This window comes from Xiphophorus couchianus, chromosome 15, assembly GCF_001444195.1.
Source record: "Xiphophorus couchianus chromosome 15, X_couchianus-1.0, whole genome shotgun sequence".
In the NCBI taxonomy this organism is placed as follows: domain Eukaryota; kingdom Metazoa; phylum Chordata; class Actinopteri; order Cyprinodontiformes; family Poeciliidae; genus Xiphophorus; species Xiphophorus couchianus.
Genome location: NC_040242.1, coordinates 2,760,382 through 2,779,372, shown reverse-complemented (window position 1 = coordinate 2,779,372; position 18,991 = coordinate 2,760,382). Strand labels below are relative to the sequence as shown.

The 18,991-nt window shown below is 37.2% G+C and overlaps 1 protein-coding gene across 3 annotated transcripts; it reads left to right on the top strand.

Annotated features, from left to right (window-relative positions):
- Positions 1 to 18,891, top strand: LOC114158814 (uridine-cytidine kinase-like 1). 3 transcript variants are annotated; one of them, XM_028040688.1, is made up of 15 exons: positions 1 to 134; positions 1,516 to 1,724; positions 4,519 to 4,625; positions 5,889 to 6,059; positions 7,251 to 7,322; positions 8,833 to 9,022; positions 9,125 to 9,186; positions 13,800 to 13,819; positions 15,333 to 15,431; positions 15,580 to 15,673; positions 15,792 to 15,854; positions 16,883 to 17,005; positions 17,070 to 17,177; positions 17,970 to 18,126; positions 18,749 to 18,891. In XM_028040688.1, the coding sequence occupies exons 1-15, from the start codon at positions 43 to 45 to the stop codon at positions 18,823 to 18,825; spliced, it is 1,644 nt and encodes a 547-aa protein (XP_027896489.1). In that variant the 5' UTR covers positions 1 to 42; the 3' UTR covers positions 18,826 to 18,891. The 3 variants fall into 3 exon arrangements, with proteins under 3 accessions (XP_027896489.1, XP_027896490.1, XP_027896491.1); XM_028040689.1 differs by lacking the exon at positions 13,800 to 13,819 and adding an exon at positions 11,958 to 11,974; XM_028040690.1 differs by lacking the exons at positions 13,800 to 13,819; positions 18,749 to 18,891.
- The last annotated feature ends 100 nt before the right edge of the window (positions 18,892 to 18,991 follow it).

Below are 18,991 nucleotides of genomic sequence, written 5' to 3'. Positions count from 1 at the left end.
CGTCATCACGCACCCAGTGTTTGGTTTCCGCGCCGAGCCGTTATGGCAGCAGCGATTATCCTCGACAGTAAGCCGGGCGAGCAGCCGACAGATGGGGGAGAGGACGCGGATAGGTCGATGTTGAGGACCGACAGGTGAGAAAACCCTGTCGGGAGGATGGAATGCCTGCTGCGGCTGTTGGATCCCTGAACGGATCGTTTTTATCCTGCTAACGCAGCTAGCTAGCTAGCTTTCCTTCTCCGTCAGACCCACGCATTGTGTCAGCGTGGCTGCTGGGAGAACAAAAGAGAAAGAAAACAATAACATATTTAATATCACTGCAAATATTCAATAAGGACGTGTTAATTTGTTTTATTATTTTAATATCTTTCAAGGTACTGTGAAAAAGTATTTACCTCCTTACGTTTTTGTTTATAACGTATAAATTATAATCAGACAAAGGTGACGTGTAAATATGAAAAACCACTAATACTATCATCCATTAGAGTAGACCTGGACATTATGGCTGAATCAAAGCATTTCATATGAGTCGATATATAGATAATTGTTGATTAGTATTTTTTGTTTTAAATATCTGAAATTTTGCCAAACTGGGGGTGTAACCTTTTCTTTTTTATCTACAGTTTTCTCTCCACACCATTGTTTTCTTCTTTTTAAGCAGTTTTGGTTTCACATTGAACTGTGACAACAACTTGGAACAACAACAACAACCTGCTGTTACTCAGCAGGCTGTTGCTAGGTAACCAAAGATTGAGTGGATAGGCTAGCTTAGCTCACTGTGAGAAGTTGAGAAGGTAAATCATTTCCTCTGCTTACATCTCCCAGAATGCCTTGGGGTTCTGGATCTGAGTTCAGTGAATATTCCATATATAGATTATTATATCAGATGCATTATTGATATTAATCACATGCAGTAGACACTATCTACATATTAGGAGTAACATTGCTTCTGTCCTACCAATCCAAATATAAACATTGGGACTTTAATTGGAAACATGTGCTTTGGTTTTGCTTGCTTCTCTTCCAAAGAGAGAAACTTTTAACTGAGGATTGTTGAGATAACGTTCTACAAACCGAGCCAAATGATGACAGCCTTACTCATGTGAATGGTGATCTCCCCACTCGATGTCACGCTGTTTCCTGGGCAACGGTGTGTTTTCCTGGGGAGGATCGGCAAGTTCTTCCTTCCTCTCCCTCAGTCACACCGATACCAAAGGTCCGACTGCAGAGAGTCCTCATGGAGACATTCCAGTGAAAATGTTTCTTCCTTCCTCTCTGCAGAACAACAATTTATGTGCAAGTCCACAATTTTACAATGTTGTAGTATCAGCTGAACCTGCATGTATATTGTAATACTTGAAATGCCGTTAAGGGAGCAGCAGGGGGTCACATATGAACCAAAAAGGCATCTCTGATGGCAAAAACATCCCATCCAATCCTCTTATTGAACTGTACCACCACTGGTCATGTTTTGGCGAGCTGTCTGCTAATCGATGCCTCTCCCTCTAAACGCAGCGGGAGCGGAGAAGATTCCATGGACGGTCTCTCCAACCGGGTCCCCTGCTGTCCTCTGACCCCGTCGCTGTCGCCACGTAAACGGACCACGAGCCAGTCCAAGACGGAGCCTCCGCTGCTGAGGACCAACAAGAGGACCATCTACACCGCCGGCAGACCACCGTGGTACAATGTCACCGGGACCACCTTCAAAGAGGCCTTCGTCATCGGTGAGGAGAACAAACGCCGTCTGCTTCATAAACCAGAGTTCTCCTGGTGGTTGGTTTGTTTTCCATCGTCACCAAAGACCCATTTAAATGTGTTTAAAATGAATAATTTAGGGGCGTGCCGTGGTGGCGTAGTGGTTAGCGCGACCCATATTTGGAGGCCTTGAGTCCTCGACGCGGCCGTCGCGGGTTCGACTCCTGGACCCAACGACAGTTGCCGTATGTCTTCCGCCCTCTCCTTCCCCGTTTCCTATCAGCCCACTGTCATATAAGGGACACTAAGGTAAAAAAGAAAAAAAAAGAGAATAATTTACGCAAATATTTAGTACTTATAAACTACAATCTATGCACCAAACCGATCTTAATATTTGATCAGCTATCAAATCTATTCAGAAAAAGAGCATGTTTAATTATTTATTTTATATTATATTTAACATTTCTAATTGCACTGTCTGAGCCATTTGAAATGAGGTTTGTTGCAGGTTTTTTACGTTTTACGTAGTCAAACTATAGATTTGATCATTTTCTTATATTTTACTGTCATTTGCACTGAGGATTAATCGATTACTAAATTAGTTATGATTATTTCAATAATTGATTCATGACGATTAATTTGATTAATTATTTTAGCCCTAGGAGGAAGTTGCGTTCATGTCTTTTTCAGAGGTTTTTGTGTTGTTTCCTTCAGTGGTTCTTGGTGCAGCGCCCCCACAGGCGAGGAGGAGAACAGGCTTTTGAACAATTTGGTTTGTTTGACCCAGTTCAGTGTGAAAGCGAACCGCAGTAAAAATGTAACATATCAGGTGTGAAAACAATCTAAGATTATTGAGGCTGATAAAACCATAACATTTCAGTTTTATTTTCCTCGCAGGTGTCAAACTCCAGAGCTTTAGGGCCGGTGTCCTGCTTAAACCACATAAATTTCTCAATAAAAGAAACTCAGTTTTCTTCATATTGAGTTTCAGAATAAATAAACTGAAAAAATAATACCATTAAAGGAACAAACAATATTTCTGTCATGCTCAAACCTTTTTTGCTACAGCTGGGTGTTTAGCAAACCGTAATCTAATGGTTACTTTCTGTATGAGCCTTTATGGCGACACATCATACTGATCTGCACAGTAAAACATCCGAGTCAGCGAGCTTCCCAGCAGCTGTGGAGTGAGCTCCAGGTGTGCGTGTTTGACATCCACGGAGCGCCGTAGCGTGAATAAACTCATCAGACCGGTGGGAAGGAGAGGTGGACGTTCTCTTCAGTCTGCAATCTGTTATCGCCAATGGAGCATAGTGACTGGTCCCAATTTCACACACTGCTGAAAAGAGCAGCAGAAAACTGGTCAGACCTGCGTGGAAGTAGATGTAGTAAAATTTGGTGCAAGATGGAGAGGGGAGCGAAAGAAGAAAAGAATAAAACGATAAAATGGGAAGAAAATAAAAGAAATGGAAGGAGGTAAAACTCTGTCTGCCATCTTTTTTTAACAATTGAGTTTTTATTGCTAATAGAAAACAGGGTTTGTTGTGTTGCAGCAGAGCAGCTTTCACAGCTGGGTGACTTTAAAACATGTTTAGGTGAAATAAAAGGAAAAAGTGTTTCTGTAACACAGCTGAACTTAAAAATAGAAACAAGCAGCATTTTTTTAATCCAGCAAAATAAATGTTTTGCTTAAAGTGACTTATTTTATGTTGCATATTTTTATGTAATTGTAATTATTTTGTAGAAATCTGTGTTAATTTTTACTTTAAATGATTTTCTTTGTCAAAAAAGCCAAATTCTGACTGATTTGTAACAACAATAAAAGGGGTGAAACATCAGAGGGGTTTTGCAGACGCTTTACTTCGCTCCAGCTCTACCGGACCGTCGTCCTGTGGATCTGTAAATGAAGACAGCCCAAGAATGGAGCCGTGCAGGTCACTTTAAACAATGGAATTAACATAGTATTAGCAGTCTATGCACAATTTGGAGGTGTGTGTGCTTCTCCCAGCTGGGAGCCCTACTCTCCTGGAACCCAGTCCATTCTGATTTTTGTGTAAACTGGGGTCTGACCATTGCTATTTTTCACCTCTTGTGCTTTTTCTAGGGTCGGGAGTTTAATTTGTTTATTTTGATTGATTAACGTGTTAAAAAAATTTTTTACGTAATTGTTATTATTATTATTATTTTTTACATACAGGTACACCTGAATTTTATTTTTTGAAGTGATATGGCTTAAAAAATAAAATCTGTTGGTTTTTTTTTATACCAGATTCAATTTCCAATTTTCATTGACTTATTTTTTTCCCTCAGTTTCTTTTTTTTTTTTTAGAAAAAATATACAAATTACAGAAATTTTCTTTTTTTTTTTCATCACACGAGTCACATGCTCAGGAAGTGGAGGACGAAGGTGCAGCATGTTTTTTAATGACGGCACATGAACAAACTTTATTTGTGTTTCTTATGTAACGGAAACAACACAATTGTGAAACTGTTTTGTCGACATAATATTGACAAAGTGTTGCATGCATTTGTAATGGAAATGCAGCCAATCCCTCATTCTGGGCCAAATAGTACAAAGGAACATTGCATGTCTAAGAAAATTCAAATTTTAGCGAATTTAACATCTAAAAATCTCTCATTATACCAGTTTGTCATATCTGGTATCTGTTGCTGCAGAACAATTGAATAAAGAAGTGATATGTCATATAACTATGATGAAAGTGTTGTATTTATTTAGTTCTTGAACTAGTTTAGTATTTTTCTAGCAGCACATTTGTCTTCATTAATTAGAGCTGCTGCTGTTTGTGTTTCGTGCTCCTGCAGGTCTGTGTGGAGGAAGTGCCTCAGGAAAAACCACAGTGGCCAATAAGATCATCGAAGCTCTGGATGTTCCCTGGGTGGTTCTGCTTTCCATGGACTCCTTCTACAAGGTAATTACACTCTGCGTAATTAAAAAACAGAACCACAAGCTTTGATTCATAGCGTCTTCAGCAGCAAATTTGCAGATTCACTCTGAGCAATAAGACGCCTTCGATAACCGTTTACCCCCGGTGTTCTCTGATAGTTCATTAGCTTTTGATTTGAGAACAAACGCAGATGATAAATTATATTCCACTGAATTGATTCACCCACCTTCCCTGCCCCTTTGCTGATTTCAGCAAGATGGAGTGAAATCGATGTTTTTTGGTTCTTTTCTCACTTTCTTCTAACACTAAGTTGAAAATGTTTGTTAAATTTGTCCCTTTAATATGTGACTAAAGTTTACAAAGAGGAATATTGAAGGGAAAACATGCAGAATGTTTGTGCAGCAATTCCTGCAGCTCAAGATTAAAAAGTCAGTCATTGACTGTGTGTTCAATAACTTTGTATTTTAGTGTTTTTATGATATAAAGCACTTTGATCTGCCATGCTGCTGAAATGTGCTTTACAAATAAACTTGATCGATTGATCTGCAATGCTGAGTTCTATAAATGTATTTTTGTTTTGTTGATTTGTAAATATAACTATATTTTATGTTTTTCAGTTTTTTAATGGAATAATTTGCTTTAAGTTTCCAGTAGTGTTTGCTTAGACTGTTTAGTTTGGAAAATATTTTCTTTTTCATAATTTTCGACCAAATGTACGACGGCGTGTTAGGGCCATACTAAGAAGAATAAAAAAGTTATGAAAATAAAGTAATAAAATGACAAGAATAAACCTGTATGAGAGTAAAGTTGTAATGTTATGATTTTGTAATATTACGACTTTATTCTGGTAATTTTATGACTTTATTCCAATACAAAGAAAAATCCTTTGTTCCCAACACTTTTCATTAAAAAATAATTTATTTTGTATGATAAACTTTTGTGAATTTGTTTCTTTTTTCCAGATCAAGTGGAGAAAAACTATTTCAATTGTTCATGGGGACAATATTGTGAAATCATAAGACTAAAATAACTTCATTGAGCCATTTGTTGCGCTTATCCTCAGGCTTTTCTAACAATTTGAAGTCTAAACTTCTTAGATAAAGAAAAACATTATCGCTTGTTCTTGGTGTTTTTAGTAAAGCAGCTTTTCAGAGGGCATCCTTACTTTCTTTTTTTACATGCTACAGTTAAGGAAATAGTATTTCCACATTATGAAGTCTGAACAGGTGTGAATGTGAGCTGATCAGAGTCACCTGTTTTATTGCTGCTCTGGTTTGTTTGTCTCAGGTGTTGAACAAAGAAGAGCAGGAGCTCGCTGCTAAAAACGAGTACAACTTCGATCACCCCGACGCCTTCGACTTCGATCTGCTCATCACCGTCCTCAGGAAGCTGAAGAAGGGGAAAAGCATCAAAGTGCCAGTGTACGACTTCACCAGCCACAGCCGGCGCAAAGAATGGGTGAGAAAATAACAACTGTAGTGAAAATACTTTTTGAAATTCTACCAGCCAGTTTGCTGACAATTAAAGCTTCATTTTCCCCAGCAACAACCACAGAAAACACAGAAAAATCTCCATCTGAGGGCGTTTCTGTAGCATTGCGTCTCTCTGACATCTACTCTTTATTTTGTCGCCATGTAATTTCATGGCTGACTGGCACAACACCTCATGGGAAATCGGCCATCTCGGCCGGCGACTCTGGGATCATTTTATGGCCCTTTTGTTCGCAGCTGAATGTAATTAAGTGTCGAAGTGTTGGCCGAGCTGCTCTGCTGCAGCCTCGGTTACAGTTTCTACTCCTGAGCTGCTTCCTAAATTTCCACATTTTTACTGCTATTTGTTTAAACTTGACCTTCTGTTTTTTTTTTTTTTTGTTGTTTTGCTACAAACGTTAAAGAGATTCTAAATCATTCTTAAATCAATGCACACTGCTGGGTTCCTTAGTCATGAGTTTGTGACAAACAGTGATCCTAAAGTCTTCTTGCTCCTCATTTCTTGGTATTTTCTGCTTTTTTTCCTTCAAGATTTTAGTTATTTCCTTGAACTCGACCACATGTTTATAACATCTATTTAACTGTACCTGCAATAATACCAATAATAAAATCTCTTCCCTACATAGTCTGGATAACTTTGGAGTTTATTTATGTTTTCTCCAGAATGTCACACGGCCACTTATCTCTGATATCTGATTATTTTCTACTAAATCTGAATTATTGGTTAGAAATGTGCAAACGTGAAGGGAAAAATACTCTTATCTGAGTCGTATTGGACAATATTTTGAATTGTACAGAGTAATCATGAAATATTTTCTTTTTATCTTGTAACATAAAGCTTTTAAATATCTGCTTTGTAAGGATAAAAATCATAATTCATCTCCTTATCTCACCTCAGAGAACTGGGAGCAGACAATAAATAACTGAAAATCATCTGAGTCTTGAACAGCTCCAGTAAAGCGAAGCTGCTTTTCATCGTCTGCACTTTCAGTTTTATGCTCAGTTTTTAAAATCGTAGAATATCTTCATTTGAACAACTTTTAGGATTTCAGCTCCTTCTACAATTCAGAAACTGTCTTGTTATCTTTGTGGACATTTAGACTGACGACATAAACAATAAAATCTTTATTCTTCCTTTTATTTTTCATCTCTATGACAGAAAACAGTTTATGGAGCCAATGTGGTTATCTTTGAGGGCATCCTGGCCTTTGCCAACAAGGAGCTACTGAAGGTAAAGAAATATATTTATTATTCTTTACTTTTTTCTTTTTGTCTGTTTGCATGTTGCACATATTATAGATGGTAAACAGATAAAAGGTTTTGGAGTTGATTCAACTTCCAGTTTAGATTTCTTTGTAACACAATGAAGCTGATCAGTTTAGTTGATGCAGAAATCATGTTCCTGTTTATTAGCTTCATCTAATTATTGATTATAATATTTATGCAGGTGTAACAGGATAATAGGCAGATTATCTACTACGAAATGTGTAGTTTAAGGCTGCATGATGTTAGAAAATCTTGTGCTGTCAGTAACATTGGTAAATATTTGGCATTTTGAAACTCTAGTTGACCAAGTATTTCATTTTGCACAAGAATATATTGCTCTCTAAACGTGGATATACACTCACTGATATTGCGATGACGATATATTTACAATATATTGTCATTGTCATAATTTTGTAGAAATATTATCTTCTGTCCATTTAAACTCCTTTATTTTCTTGGGTTTTTCTTTGTTTGACGTCTTATTGCTGAATCAAAGTGAAGATTGAATCTGCTGCCTGAAGCCTCTTTATGTGAAGAGATTTGCCTTTAAACAGAAAATTGATTTGCTCTTTTATTGAAAGCCTGTTTATGGTCAGTGAAAATCCATAAGAATTAAAGGGACGGCGCTCCTAATGGTAAATAAGTCCTGCTGCTGTGCGTCGGCTCCTCTGTGTGTTTGTGCGCTGGACTGTGGTGATAAGGCGGCCAGCCTCCCTTGAGACCCGTCTCTGTTGCTGATTACCCTCTTATTCAGTCAGTAGCAGCCATTGTCCTCTGTGATTAATTGTGCTTTGTGTCCTTTCTAGTAACTGAAGCCAATTATAGCTGCTAATCTGTAGAGCTAATATACAGGTCTGGGTTCAGATCCCGTCCAGACGGGCAGGATGCCAGGAACTGGGAATATAATGGAAAAATACCAACATTAATTCTCTCTATTAAAGCAGAAACAGTACGATAACTAGTTAATTCAATTCAGAATCTGTAGGATGACTTTACAACAAATTATCTCTGTTTAGTCTGACTGGGATTGAGTTTTGTTGTAAGAAATAAGAGACAAAGATTTAAATTTCTATTAAGTTCTGTCAATCTATTAAAAAAAATCATAAGATCAATCACGCTCTAGCATTGGAAGCACATTCAAAAAATCAAAAAGTGTCATTTCTTGTTTGTTTTTAAACAGGTTAGAAGAGCATACAAACCTGCTGTTTAACTCCACAAATTTTGTTTTACAAGCAGAAACAAACTATCAATGTTCACAAATTATTTTAAAAACAATCAACTTTTAGCATTAGATGCTAAACGTTACAAGTCATAACGGAGCTACCTCAGAATCATTTTGATCTAGATGCAAAAACATGAGTAACATAATTTATTTCTGAAGCAATTCAGGATTTTAAAATGGAAAAAGGAGAAATCGGAGCAGAAATGCCAGATAAAATCGAACTGAACGTCTTTTTGTGACCTTTTCCCGGCAGCTGCTGGACATGAAGGTGTTTGTGGACACGGACTCGGACATCCGGCTGATCCGCAGGCTGAAGAGAGACGTCTCTCAGCGCGGGCGCGACATCAACGGCATCATCAAGCAGTACAACAAGTTTGTGAAGCCGGCCTTCGAGCAGTACATCGAGCCAACGGTGCAGGTGGCAGACATTGTGGTGCCCAGAGGTTAGTAGTGATGTCACTCGCCTTTATGCATTCAACTGTCCTATTAATACCAAATATTGCCTTTTTTCAATAAAGTTACTGATTAAATGTGTTTCCCTTCAGGTGGAGAAAACTTTGTAGCTTTGGATCTGATTGTTCAGCATGTCCACAGTCAGCTGGAGAAGGTAAGGATTCCCAATAAGGTCTCTACTTGTTTGTGTTTTGCTGACTCGGCTCAAGTCGCAGTTTCTCCCGGTGTTTTAGTACGTTTTAGTTCGATCTGCGGCAAATTGTTTGTTTGAAAAGAGCTGCCTCAGCTCCCTGCCCTGATAAGACTCGCCGCTTACAGATCCTGCACTTCTTGCTGTTTTCATATGAGGAACAATGTAAACAAAGTCAACTTTATTCAGATCAGATCAACATTTTTAGCTGCTTCCGTCTGCAGTCGGTGGGAAGCATTGTGACGGGATTTTGCTGCGTCGCCACAATAAAGTGATAAAATGTGGATATGTGAGCATGGCTGTCAGGTTTTAAAGCCAGAAAGAAAAAGATAACCTGCTTGAAAAGCCAAAAACACTTTTTTTAAATGGGATTTTATTAATTATTCCAAACCTGGCCGGATGTACGACAGGAAAACCACGACACAGCATTTCTGCAAAAACTGCGGAACCATTGTCTCCAAAAATTAGGAAAAGTTTGATCCATTTATCGGTTTTGTCATCCCTCTGTTTGACCCCCATATTCATGTTTTCAAGCATTAAAACATCTAAAACATGCAGAACTCGGAAACCTGAGGACCAGAACTGGGCATCTTTTGCTAAATAGTGGCAAAAATCCCAAAAATATATTTTCCAAAACATCTAGCAGTGAATATAAACAGATGTTATTCTGTTGGTCTTATTCTCTTCATTTTCTTAGTATATTAGCAAACCTTACTCGTGATATCTGCAATACGAGGTGCAAAAAAAGTCACTTTTTATTTTGCTTTCAAATATTCTGCAGCATGAAATTTAAACTTAACTGTTTAAAGGTGTTTGGAAGATGTACGTTTTGTGTTCAAAAAGTTTCATGGCAATAGAAAAACAAACAGAATTTGGTTTAGTTTTACCCTCAGCTTAGATTTTAATCTAAAGTAATTCAAGAAAAATTTGATATTTCCTGATAATAATTCAAATGTCAACAGCAAATGACAACAAATGCAGCAAATAATTTCCGTATATCAGTTAAAAAAAAATCTCCTTCCATTTTCATTTTCTGCTATTTTTTAAGGGAAAGGAAACAAAAGAAAACATATAAGCGGCAGTTAGCCAGCTCTTCCTGTAGCATAAATAAGGTTTTCCCTCTTAAGAGAATATTGATTGTTAATCATTCCAAGCAAAGTGCAAAGTTTTGGTTATTAAAGCGTTTAGTGAAGCTCCTCTGTCTGCCTCGTCTCGTTCCTCCTTCCTTCCTGCTGCACCTCTCTGACCTCAGTCAGGCGGCTCTGTAGTCGTTAGCTCAGATTAATGGCGCCACGCGGAGAGGAGAGGTGTCCTCCATCTTTCTTCTCCTCATTGTTCTGCCATCCATTCACTTTTATGACCCACAGCTAACTATGATCTGTTCCACCTTCAACATATTCATTCACGGCCATCAGCAGAACACATCAGTTACACTCACTGCATGACACCTGCAGTATGCAACGTGAATGGAACGGGAAGCTCGTCGACTTTCCTTTAGCTTCAAAATGTGCAAAATAAAAATCATTAGTAAATTACATAACTTTACTTGAAAGTTACATAGTTTTATTCATCACTTTCTTAAAAAGTAGCTTTTACTGCTATTTTCTTTCCCGTTAGTTTGGATGAGTGAACGACTGTGTTCAAAATTACTTTATTTATTCCAAAAAGAAATTAGATGTTGTCAAACTCATATAATCCAAGTGTCTTCAATGAATCAAGATCTCTGGTAGCAGTCAGTGTTGCAGTGAGCCTGAAGAGGCCTCTGACTGAAGATCATTGTTTGCTAGCAGCTCAACTTCTTGGCAGTAGAGATGACTTTCCATAGTAGCATGTCCTGGATGACATCATCAGTTGTTGCTAATCCACCTCATTTGCCTTTGCTGCTCCTCTTTAAATCGACAGTTTTAGGTAAAAATCGACTTTCTTTTTAGTTTCTATCATTTTATAAAGTTTTTCTCTTATCGAAACAAAGCTGGAGTGTTGCCTTGATTCTTCCACGCATGTTTGAGAAGTCCTTTAATCTCCATGGCAACCATTCAGTTGTGAAAAACGCCTGAGTGGACCTAGCCCCGCCCTCGAGGTGGCAAAAATCCTGGCAAACAGCAAGAAAAAGCTCTTAATAAAAATCTTTGACACAAGATTTTTATTAAATCAGCTCATGATGCTAAACACTAAAGATAAACCAGCAAAGTTGTTTATCTCCTAATAATAAAAACAAGAAAACTCTGACTGGGTTAAAATGTATCTGTCAAAGATTCTTTAGTTTTACTTTTATTTAATCTTCTGGGAGCAGGAAGACTTTCTCTTCAGTTAAACCGTGGGGAAGGATTTACTCCACGGTTGAATCATCTGTTAGTTTCTGCTGCATCTGAAATTCAAAGCAACCTTTATGGAGAGTTTATCTGCCAAAGCTTTGGCTCAGTCTACCAAGCACTTTGTTGAGCTAACTGATGAAATCATTCGTGGTTCCAACCCCGTTTTACACAATCAAATAAAAATGGTCACACTTACTAAAATCTGATTTATGACACTGTTGAGTTTTTGTTCAGCCAGACATGAAATTAATATTCATGGCTGAGCTGTCGGGGTGTGTAGAGCCGCACATTTCAGCTGAGAGTGTTTTTGCTTTAAAGGTTTGAGTGTCTTTTATTTTGCTCACTGTGTGTGTTTCTGTGTGTGTCCTTGTATGTGCCTGACCCCTCCTTGCCTGGCTAAATGCTGTGTAACCATTCCAGCGTGAGATCAATGTGAGGTATGCCTGTAACAGCTTTTTATTTCACCGTTTCGTTCTCATTACACCCAAACCTTTACTGCCCTCTACTTCCTGTTTCTCCATACAGTCAAACCTTTTTTATTTTTTAATAACTGGGGTTTTAGTATGTAAAAATGTAATTGAACTGGCTAAACCACCGTCAGACCTGACCTCTCTTTTACTTATAAACCTGTTAAAAATTTGGATTATTTAAAGCAATCTCCAAGACACAGCCTCTCTTGACAGCTGAACTAACAAAACACTGCTGCTAATGTGCTAAAGGAGCTCATTTTTGCTCAGCGCTTTTGCTAACTTTGAAAACGTTTAGCTCACTTCGCTTCCCCTTTTTACTGATAAATTCAGCTGCACCAGAGCTGTCAGTCAGTTTGTTCGTATCATATGACACATAAATTAGCTTTTTGTCAACACTTCATGCCAGTAGATGCTTCTTTTATTTTACAACTGCCATTACTTATTTTTTAAGAATGGAACATTGCATATTAATCAACATTTAAATGCAAATGTATTGTATTATTGCAAAGCAGCTCATTTCTATTGCTGGTCCCAATGGCAGGTTGATGCTTATGATGTTTAATAATAATAATAAAAGACTACTGCACAAAAATATCATTATGAAAAGAGAAAATGGGTAATCAAACAGTTGTTTGCCATTTGTAGTGTACAATGGTTCAATAATTTTCACTTTAAGTTGATAAAATGAGTAGAGTTAGCATAACGGCGCTAAAAATAGAGTTATATGCAGTTCAGCTACGCTAAGATAAACATTTTAATCATGTAACAAACAGATCCGTGTGTTTAGTTTTTCAAGTTTTGGCTCGCTGTTCATTGTAATTTAAGACTGCAGATAATTCAGATGAAATTATCATATTACTGTGCCATCCTTTTCCACTGGTAAGGACAAAAATCTAAACTCGCCGCTGGTGTTATCAGATGCTGCAGTGGCGTTTAGGATCAGAAGTTTCCATCATATTTTATCATAAAATTCAATGCAACTTTTAAAAAAAATTATTTAAAAAAATCTTTCTGCTGGACAACACACACAAAATTTTTACTTGCTGCCAAACTAAAAACAACAGTTCACAATATAACGTTAAGAATTTCTAATCAAGGCAATTTAAAAAACATCTTGATTCCAAAGTTGGGACCAAAATGTTTGGTTTTTCATTATCAAGCAGCCGTTGTTTTTTCTACTTGACAACAAACAAAAAAATAAGTTACATCTTAAACTACCTTTAGCATTTATTAATGATGTATACCTGCTTTAAAAGTTTGCTTCCTACAGCCATGTTTGCTCAAATCAACACCAAAATACAATCAGCCCGACACTGAATCTGCTTCTATACGCCGCATCAAGTTGTTTTTGATTTTAAAAAAACAGCTTTATGTTAGAAATCAGTTTGAAGTCCTGCTGCAACACAAAGCAGACACAGCGATGGAGTGAACTCTTAGTTTGAAGAAAAGCCAATATTTGGCAGAAAAGGCAACAATCGTGACTCTTAAGGTCTTTTGTCTTGGCAAGTTAATCTGATTTAATCTGCGTGAAGCCCTGTTAATAAATGCTGACATAAATCACAGATTCATTTGTAAAACGTGGAGGAGCTCTGCTGCTCTTTCAGGTGTGAGATCTCAGCAGAATAAAAACAAAGAGCTCCAATTTAAACCCACTTAGATGAATTGCTGCAGTGTTTTTGTTCAGTGTTGCACAGCGCCGATCTGTCAGAACTTTCCACAACTCAAAATGTTCTTTCTCTCCCTTTTTTGTGTTTTTTTTTTTTTTTTTCCTGTACTTTGTGGCGTTCTGCAGAGGAAGCTTCGCTGGGATATGTGAGGCCCGACTTCTGCATCTTTTGTTCAAATATAAGATGCACAATCCTGCCGTTTCCATCCACTCCGAACTTACTAACCTGTTACAATAGTAGCTGCATGTTTTATCTGTAAATTCAGGCAACATGCTTTCTTTTGACATTTATCTATCAAGTCTTGGCTGGCAGAATACTTTTCCTAATTTGCATTTTTGTGAAATAAAACAAATGCACGACTTATTTTTTGCAGAAAGTGAGCACAATTTAAAATACAGTGTATAGAGAGCAGCAGAAACAGACAAATAGCATTTTTGATGCTTTGCAGCACTTTGCATGTGTTTGAGGATATTCAGGGTTGCTTTTATTGTTTTGCATGTAGATTACAGCACAATTAGAGAAGATGCTGTTCTGATTGAACAAAGGGAATCTTAAAATCACAGCTCCTCTACTGTTCTTTAGGATCAACATGTTTTTCCACATTTTTATGAAACAGTTTGTTGTAGTTCACATTTTTGCCCTGCTCCACTAAATAAAAAATTCTGTAGATCTGTAAAAGCTGAATGACCATTTATAGGGGGAGAAACAGAACTTATCCAGTTTTATAAATGCATACTTTTAGAATTTAGCCTCTTTTATCGTTGAAAAATAAAACCACTGCTTTTTAATTTACATTTTTAGATTTTTTAAGAAACAAAAGTAATGTACTTTTTTCACTGAAAATGAAAAAAGTACATTACTTGATGTACTTTTTCAAATGAAAAAGAATAAAAACACACAGTATTTGACCTAAGTTAAGACATAAATAAAAGGATGAACAAAATAGTTTTTCTTGCATGTACATTAAAACACACTGAAGAATTTTCCCTTTTATAATTATTTATATTAAAAAAAACTGGTTGGTTGTTTTATTGTTTGGACAAAATTTTATTTAGCTCAACAGGTGGCCTCAAATATGTGGATCAGGAGCTGCAAATTTGATATTTTTCACTTTTCAAACTGAATATTTGTTTAATAGTTAAATATTAATGGGGTTTATTTTCCATAAATAGTCCATGATTAAAATGTGTTTGTCTTATGCATGAAATGCATAAAATAATATTCAACGTGACTGGTAATTATGCACAAAAATAGTTTCTGTAATCCTGAACTGCAATGTTTGGTAATATCTTCTAACTGGCATAATAATTACCCATATTCACCTAATTTATTTATATTTAAACAACTTAGAAGTCATTCAGTTACACTTGCAGTTTATGCAAATAAACTTTGACACCATGTACTTAAAATGTCTGCACTGGCTTTTTATATTTCCTTTAATTAGTTCCTATGCTGCTGTTGAAGTTTTTTCCAGATTTGGATAAGTTTGGGGATGGAAAAATATCTGTACTCTTCATCCATTCATTTGTCCGTCAGAGCATCCGTCCGTCCGTCTGTTTGTTGTTCTGAAGTCTGAGTCTAACTTTTGGCGTTTTCACATTACCTTGTGCATAAAAAAATCTCAATGTTTTCTGTTTTTTTCTGTTTGTTTCTTGCAGATCAGCTCTGGCGTCGGCCCATCAGGGTCAGCCTTTACCCAAAACCCTGAGCGTGATGGAGAGCTCGCCTCAGGTCCGCGGCATGCACACCATCATCAGGTCAGAGCGCGCCGCCGCACGCTTTACAGGAAATACCTGCTTCTGTTTGACCAAACAGTTTGTTCCTGCAGCCCAGCTTCATGCCTGATGCAGGAAAACGTTCAGGAGTTTTAACTGCAGTTCGCACACTTCCTGTTTGTGTTTGTAGGAACAAGGAGACCAACAGAGACGAGTTTATCTTCTACTCCAAGAGATTAATGAGGCTGCTGATAGAACATGCGCTCTCCTTCCTGCCTCTCAAGGTGAGGCTTTTCAGCATCAACATTAGCCGACCTTCCTGGCCACTGGAGCAACTAAAGTGTAAAATAACATTTGGCTTCGAGTTGGAACTGAATTTCGGCCCGTTTTTGTCCCGTCCAGCCCGTTTCCGTGGAGACGCCTCAGGGCACCGTCTACGAGGGAAAGAGGTTGAGCGGTCAAAGAGTAAGAATCAGAATCTCATTGACTCTCTACTGAACTGATTCGGTGTCTGGACCTCCAAGAAGAGAGGAAACTTTTAAAAAGGTTCCGGTTCTTTACGCTGAATTGGAAAGTACAGAGCTGAACTATTTTGCAAATTTGGAGAAGTTCAATAAAACAACATAAGATTAACTTTATTCATCCATCCCATTGTTTCCAATCATCTAACAAAGAAATATCTGCTGTAAATTCGTATCAAACTTCAATTTTTATCCTTCAAATTTAACGTTAGCATGAGTCAAGAATCAATTCAAACCATAAAATAAATGAAGATGAAAATCTTTTCTTTCTACAAGTTTAACCTGAACAGGGAGACTTTTCCATCCTTTTACAGCTCAAACCTTTTGTGTATAGGTTTGAATGTTAGGACATTTTCTGCGGTGTACCACAGGGTTGTGTGTTGGGACCATAATAATTTACTTTTTCATTCTTTGTTTTAACTTGTCCTGCCTTGACATTTCAGGATATGGCCACTGAAAAAAAACCTAACTAACTAAAACAAACTAATTTGTACTTTAATCTTCTGAGAGAGAAAGAAATTCAGAATTTTGAGAAAAGTTGGAATTCTTTTCTTTTTCGTTTACTCATTGAATGAAAATAATCTTTTAACATGTTTCACTTTAAAACTAGTTTTTATAAAGATTTTCTTTTACAATTTACTGGCTCTCCAACTGATGCAGTGAATGTTTGTCTTAATTATGAGTTTCTAACTGTATATCCTGGCATATATGAGTTATTATGCTATTTAATTCTCTAAAAGCTACATTTTATGTGTCACTTTGATCATTTAAACTAGTTAGTCATTTATCTGGTCAATGAACCAGATGTTGGATAAAGATCTTCCTGAGGCTGCCCCCTAGTGGCAGTAGCTCACATAGCTCTGCTCCATTGCAGTAGATTCAGATGTTAAAGCTGCAGTTTGACCTGTTTCCTGTTCAGCAGGAGCTTTCAGACTAAATTATAGTTGTTTTCTTACTTTTTGTCCCGTTAAGATCACCGGCGTTTCTATCCTGCGGGCCGGGGAGACGATGGAGCAGGCTCTGACGGCCGTCTGCAAAGACATCCGGCTGGGGAAGATCCTCATCCAGACCAACCACGACACCGGGGAGCCGGAGGTTTGTGTGTTTGTGAGCAGCGTCTCGGTGGCTGCGTGTTGTTCTTACCGAGTTCTTCCCGCAGCTTCACTACCTCCGCCTGCCGAAGGAGATCAGCGAGGACTACGTGATCCTGATGGACAGCACCGTCTCCACCGGAGCCGCTGCTCTCATGGCTGTCAGAGTTCTGCTGGTGGGTCCAGGTTAAACTTTTTAATGTTTTTACTTTTAATTCTGATCAGAAATATTCAGTATTTTTTTAAATTCACTTTCAAACTTCTGAGAAATAATAAACAGATTGTTATTAAGCAAAAGAATAGCGAAGGACCAATTCATCAGATTTCTCACCTTCCATTTAAACTTATGTTTAAAAACCAAAAATAAATAACTGAGTCTTTAACATTCTTTCAACATTTTAGTGAAATAATGTTTAACCTACTTTATAAAGCCTCTTGGTTGCTACTAAAATAATTTAGTCATCTTAAAACATTTCAGGTTCATCAGACCTTTTTTTTTTTTCTTTTATTTAAAGTCATTTGCTTATTTTCTCATATTTGTCTTTGATGAAATACTAATATATCAAAGGTTGAGGAGATTTACATTGTTTTGGACGCTTAATTAATTTTGTTAGTGTTCTATGTGTATGATTTTGTAAAATGTTTAATGTTCATGATGAGCTGCTGCTTTGTTCCCAGGACTCATTCTGTTTTTACCCTAAGAAAAATTATTCTGTTTTATTTCAAAAATTGTAAAATAATCGAGTAATAATAAATACAAGATAAATTTTCTTTTTAATGAGTATGAAAATTACATTATTAAAAATATATATATTTTATATCAAAAGAATTAAAATGAATACCATTTTTAAAAAAGGAAAACATTTTTTTTTTTATAAAATAAAAATATTATAAAATGTATTTTTTTTAAAAGAAAAAAGCTGTTTTTGATCATTTCTGATTAGTTTTTCTTTCTGTTCCTCGTGGAGGACCACGATGTGGCCGAGGATAAGATCTTCCTGCTCTCCCTGCTCATGGCGGAGATGGGCGTTCACTCCGTGGCCTACGCTTTCCCTAAAGTCCGCATCATCACCACCGCTGTGGACAAAGAGGTCAACGACCAGTTCCACATCATTCCAGGAATCGGTGAGGAGCTGAACTTGTTCACTTCCTCTGAACTCAATTTTCAAATTAAATAATGAGTTTCTCATTAAAAATAAAAATAAATTCTTGAAAAATATCATTTGTTTGGACTACAGCGCAGTGAATTCTGGGTAAATTCAACCTCTTGGCTCAATTTTTACCAAAATCAAAATCCTCTAACCGCTAAAATCTGATGCTACTCTATTTTGTTTAGATTTTGTGAAAAATTAAGTTCCATATAGTGTCTTTTTCTGAGGTTTTTATGTTGTTTCCTTCGTGGCGCAGCGCCACCACAGGTGAGGAGGGGAACAGGTTTTCAATGAGTTTGGTTCGTTTAGCACAGTGCAGTGTGAAGGAGAACCGCCGCAGCTGAAATTATAGCAAATGTTGCAACTTTGGTTCCAGCTGAATGTGTCTGTTGATTTTGCAGCAAACATTCATTCAGAAGAAGCATGTGGCAACAGTGGACAGAAATCGCTCACCTTTAGCAGGAAAGAAACAGCAGAGCTAGCTAGATGTTTTAAAGGATGAAGAGACACAGTCAGGAGTTCTTTCTATAAGAATAAAAACAAAGTTTTAAGGAGAAATCATGGTAAACATGTTAATGTTCTTCTCTTTTTCTCAGGTAACTTTGGGGATCGTTACTTTGGTACCGACGCTCCATCTGATGTCTGTGAAAGTGATGAAGGAATGGACTTCTGAGGACAGACTGTTACAGGAGCACTTCGCTGTGAATCTGAATAATAAATTTTTACTTTATCTGCTCGACTTTCTCCCACCAAGACGCTCTGAACTGGTTCCTGTTGGATCCCACAGAGCGGCCTTTATGTGACGGCAAACTTGTAAGTTTAGAGAAACGTTTGTTAAG

What these genes read in the sequence shown, in the direction of transcription:
- LOC114158814 (XM_028040688.1), top strand. Translation starts at nt 43, where the DNA reads ATGGCAGCAGCGATTATCCTCGACAGTAAGCCGGGCGAGCAGCCGACA. An exon ending in TCCACAGTCAGCTGGAGAAG is followed by an intron (nt 9,187 to 13,799) that starts GTAAGGATTCCC and finishes GGCGTTCTGCAG; the next exon opens with AGGAAGCTTCGCTGGGATAT. An exon ending in AGGAAGCTTCGCTGGGATAT is followed by an intron (nt 13,820 to 15,332) that starts GTGAGGCCCGAC and finishes TGTTTCTTGCAG; the next exon opens with ATCAGCTCTGGCGTCGGCCC.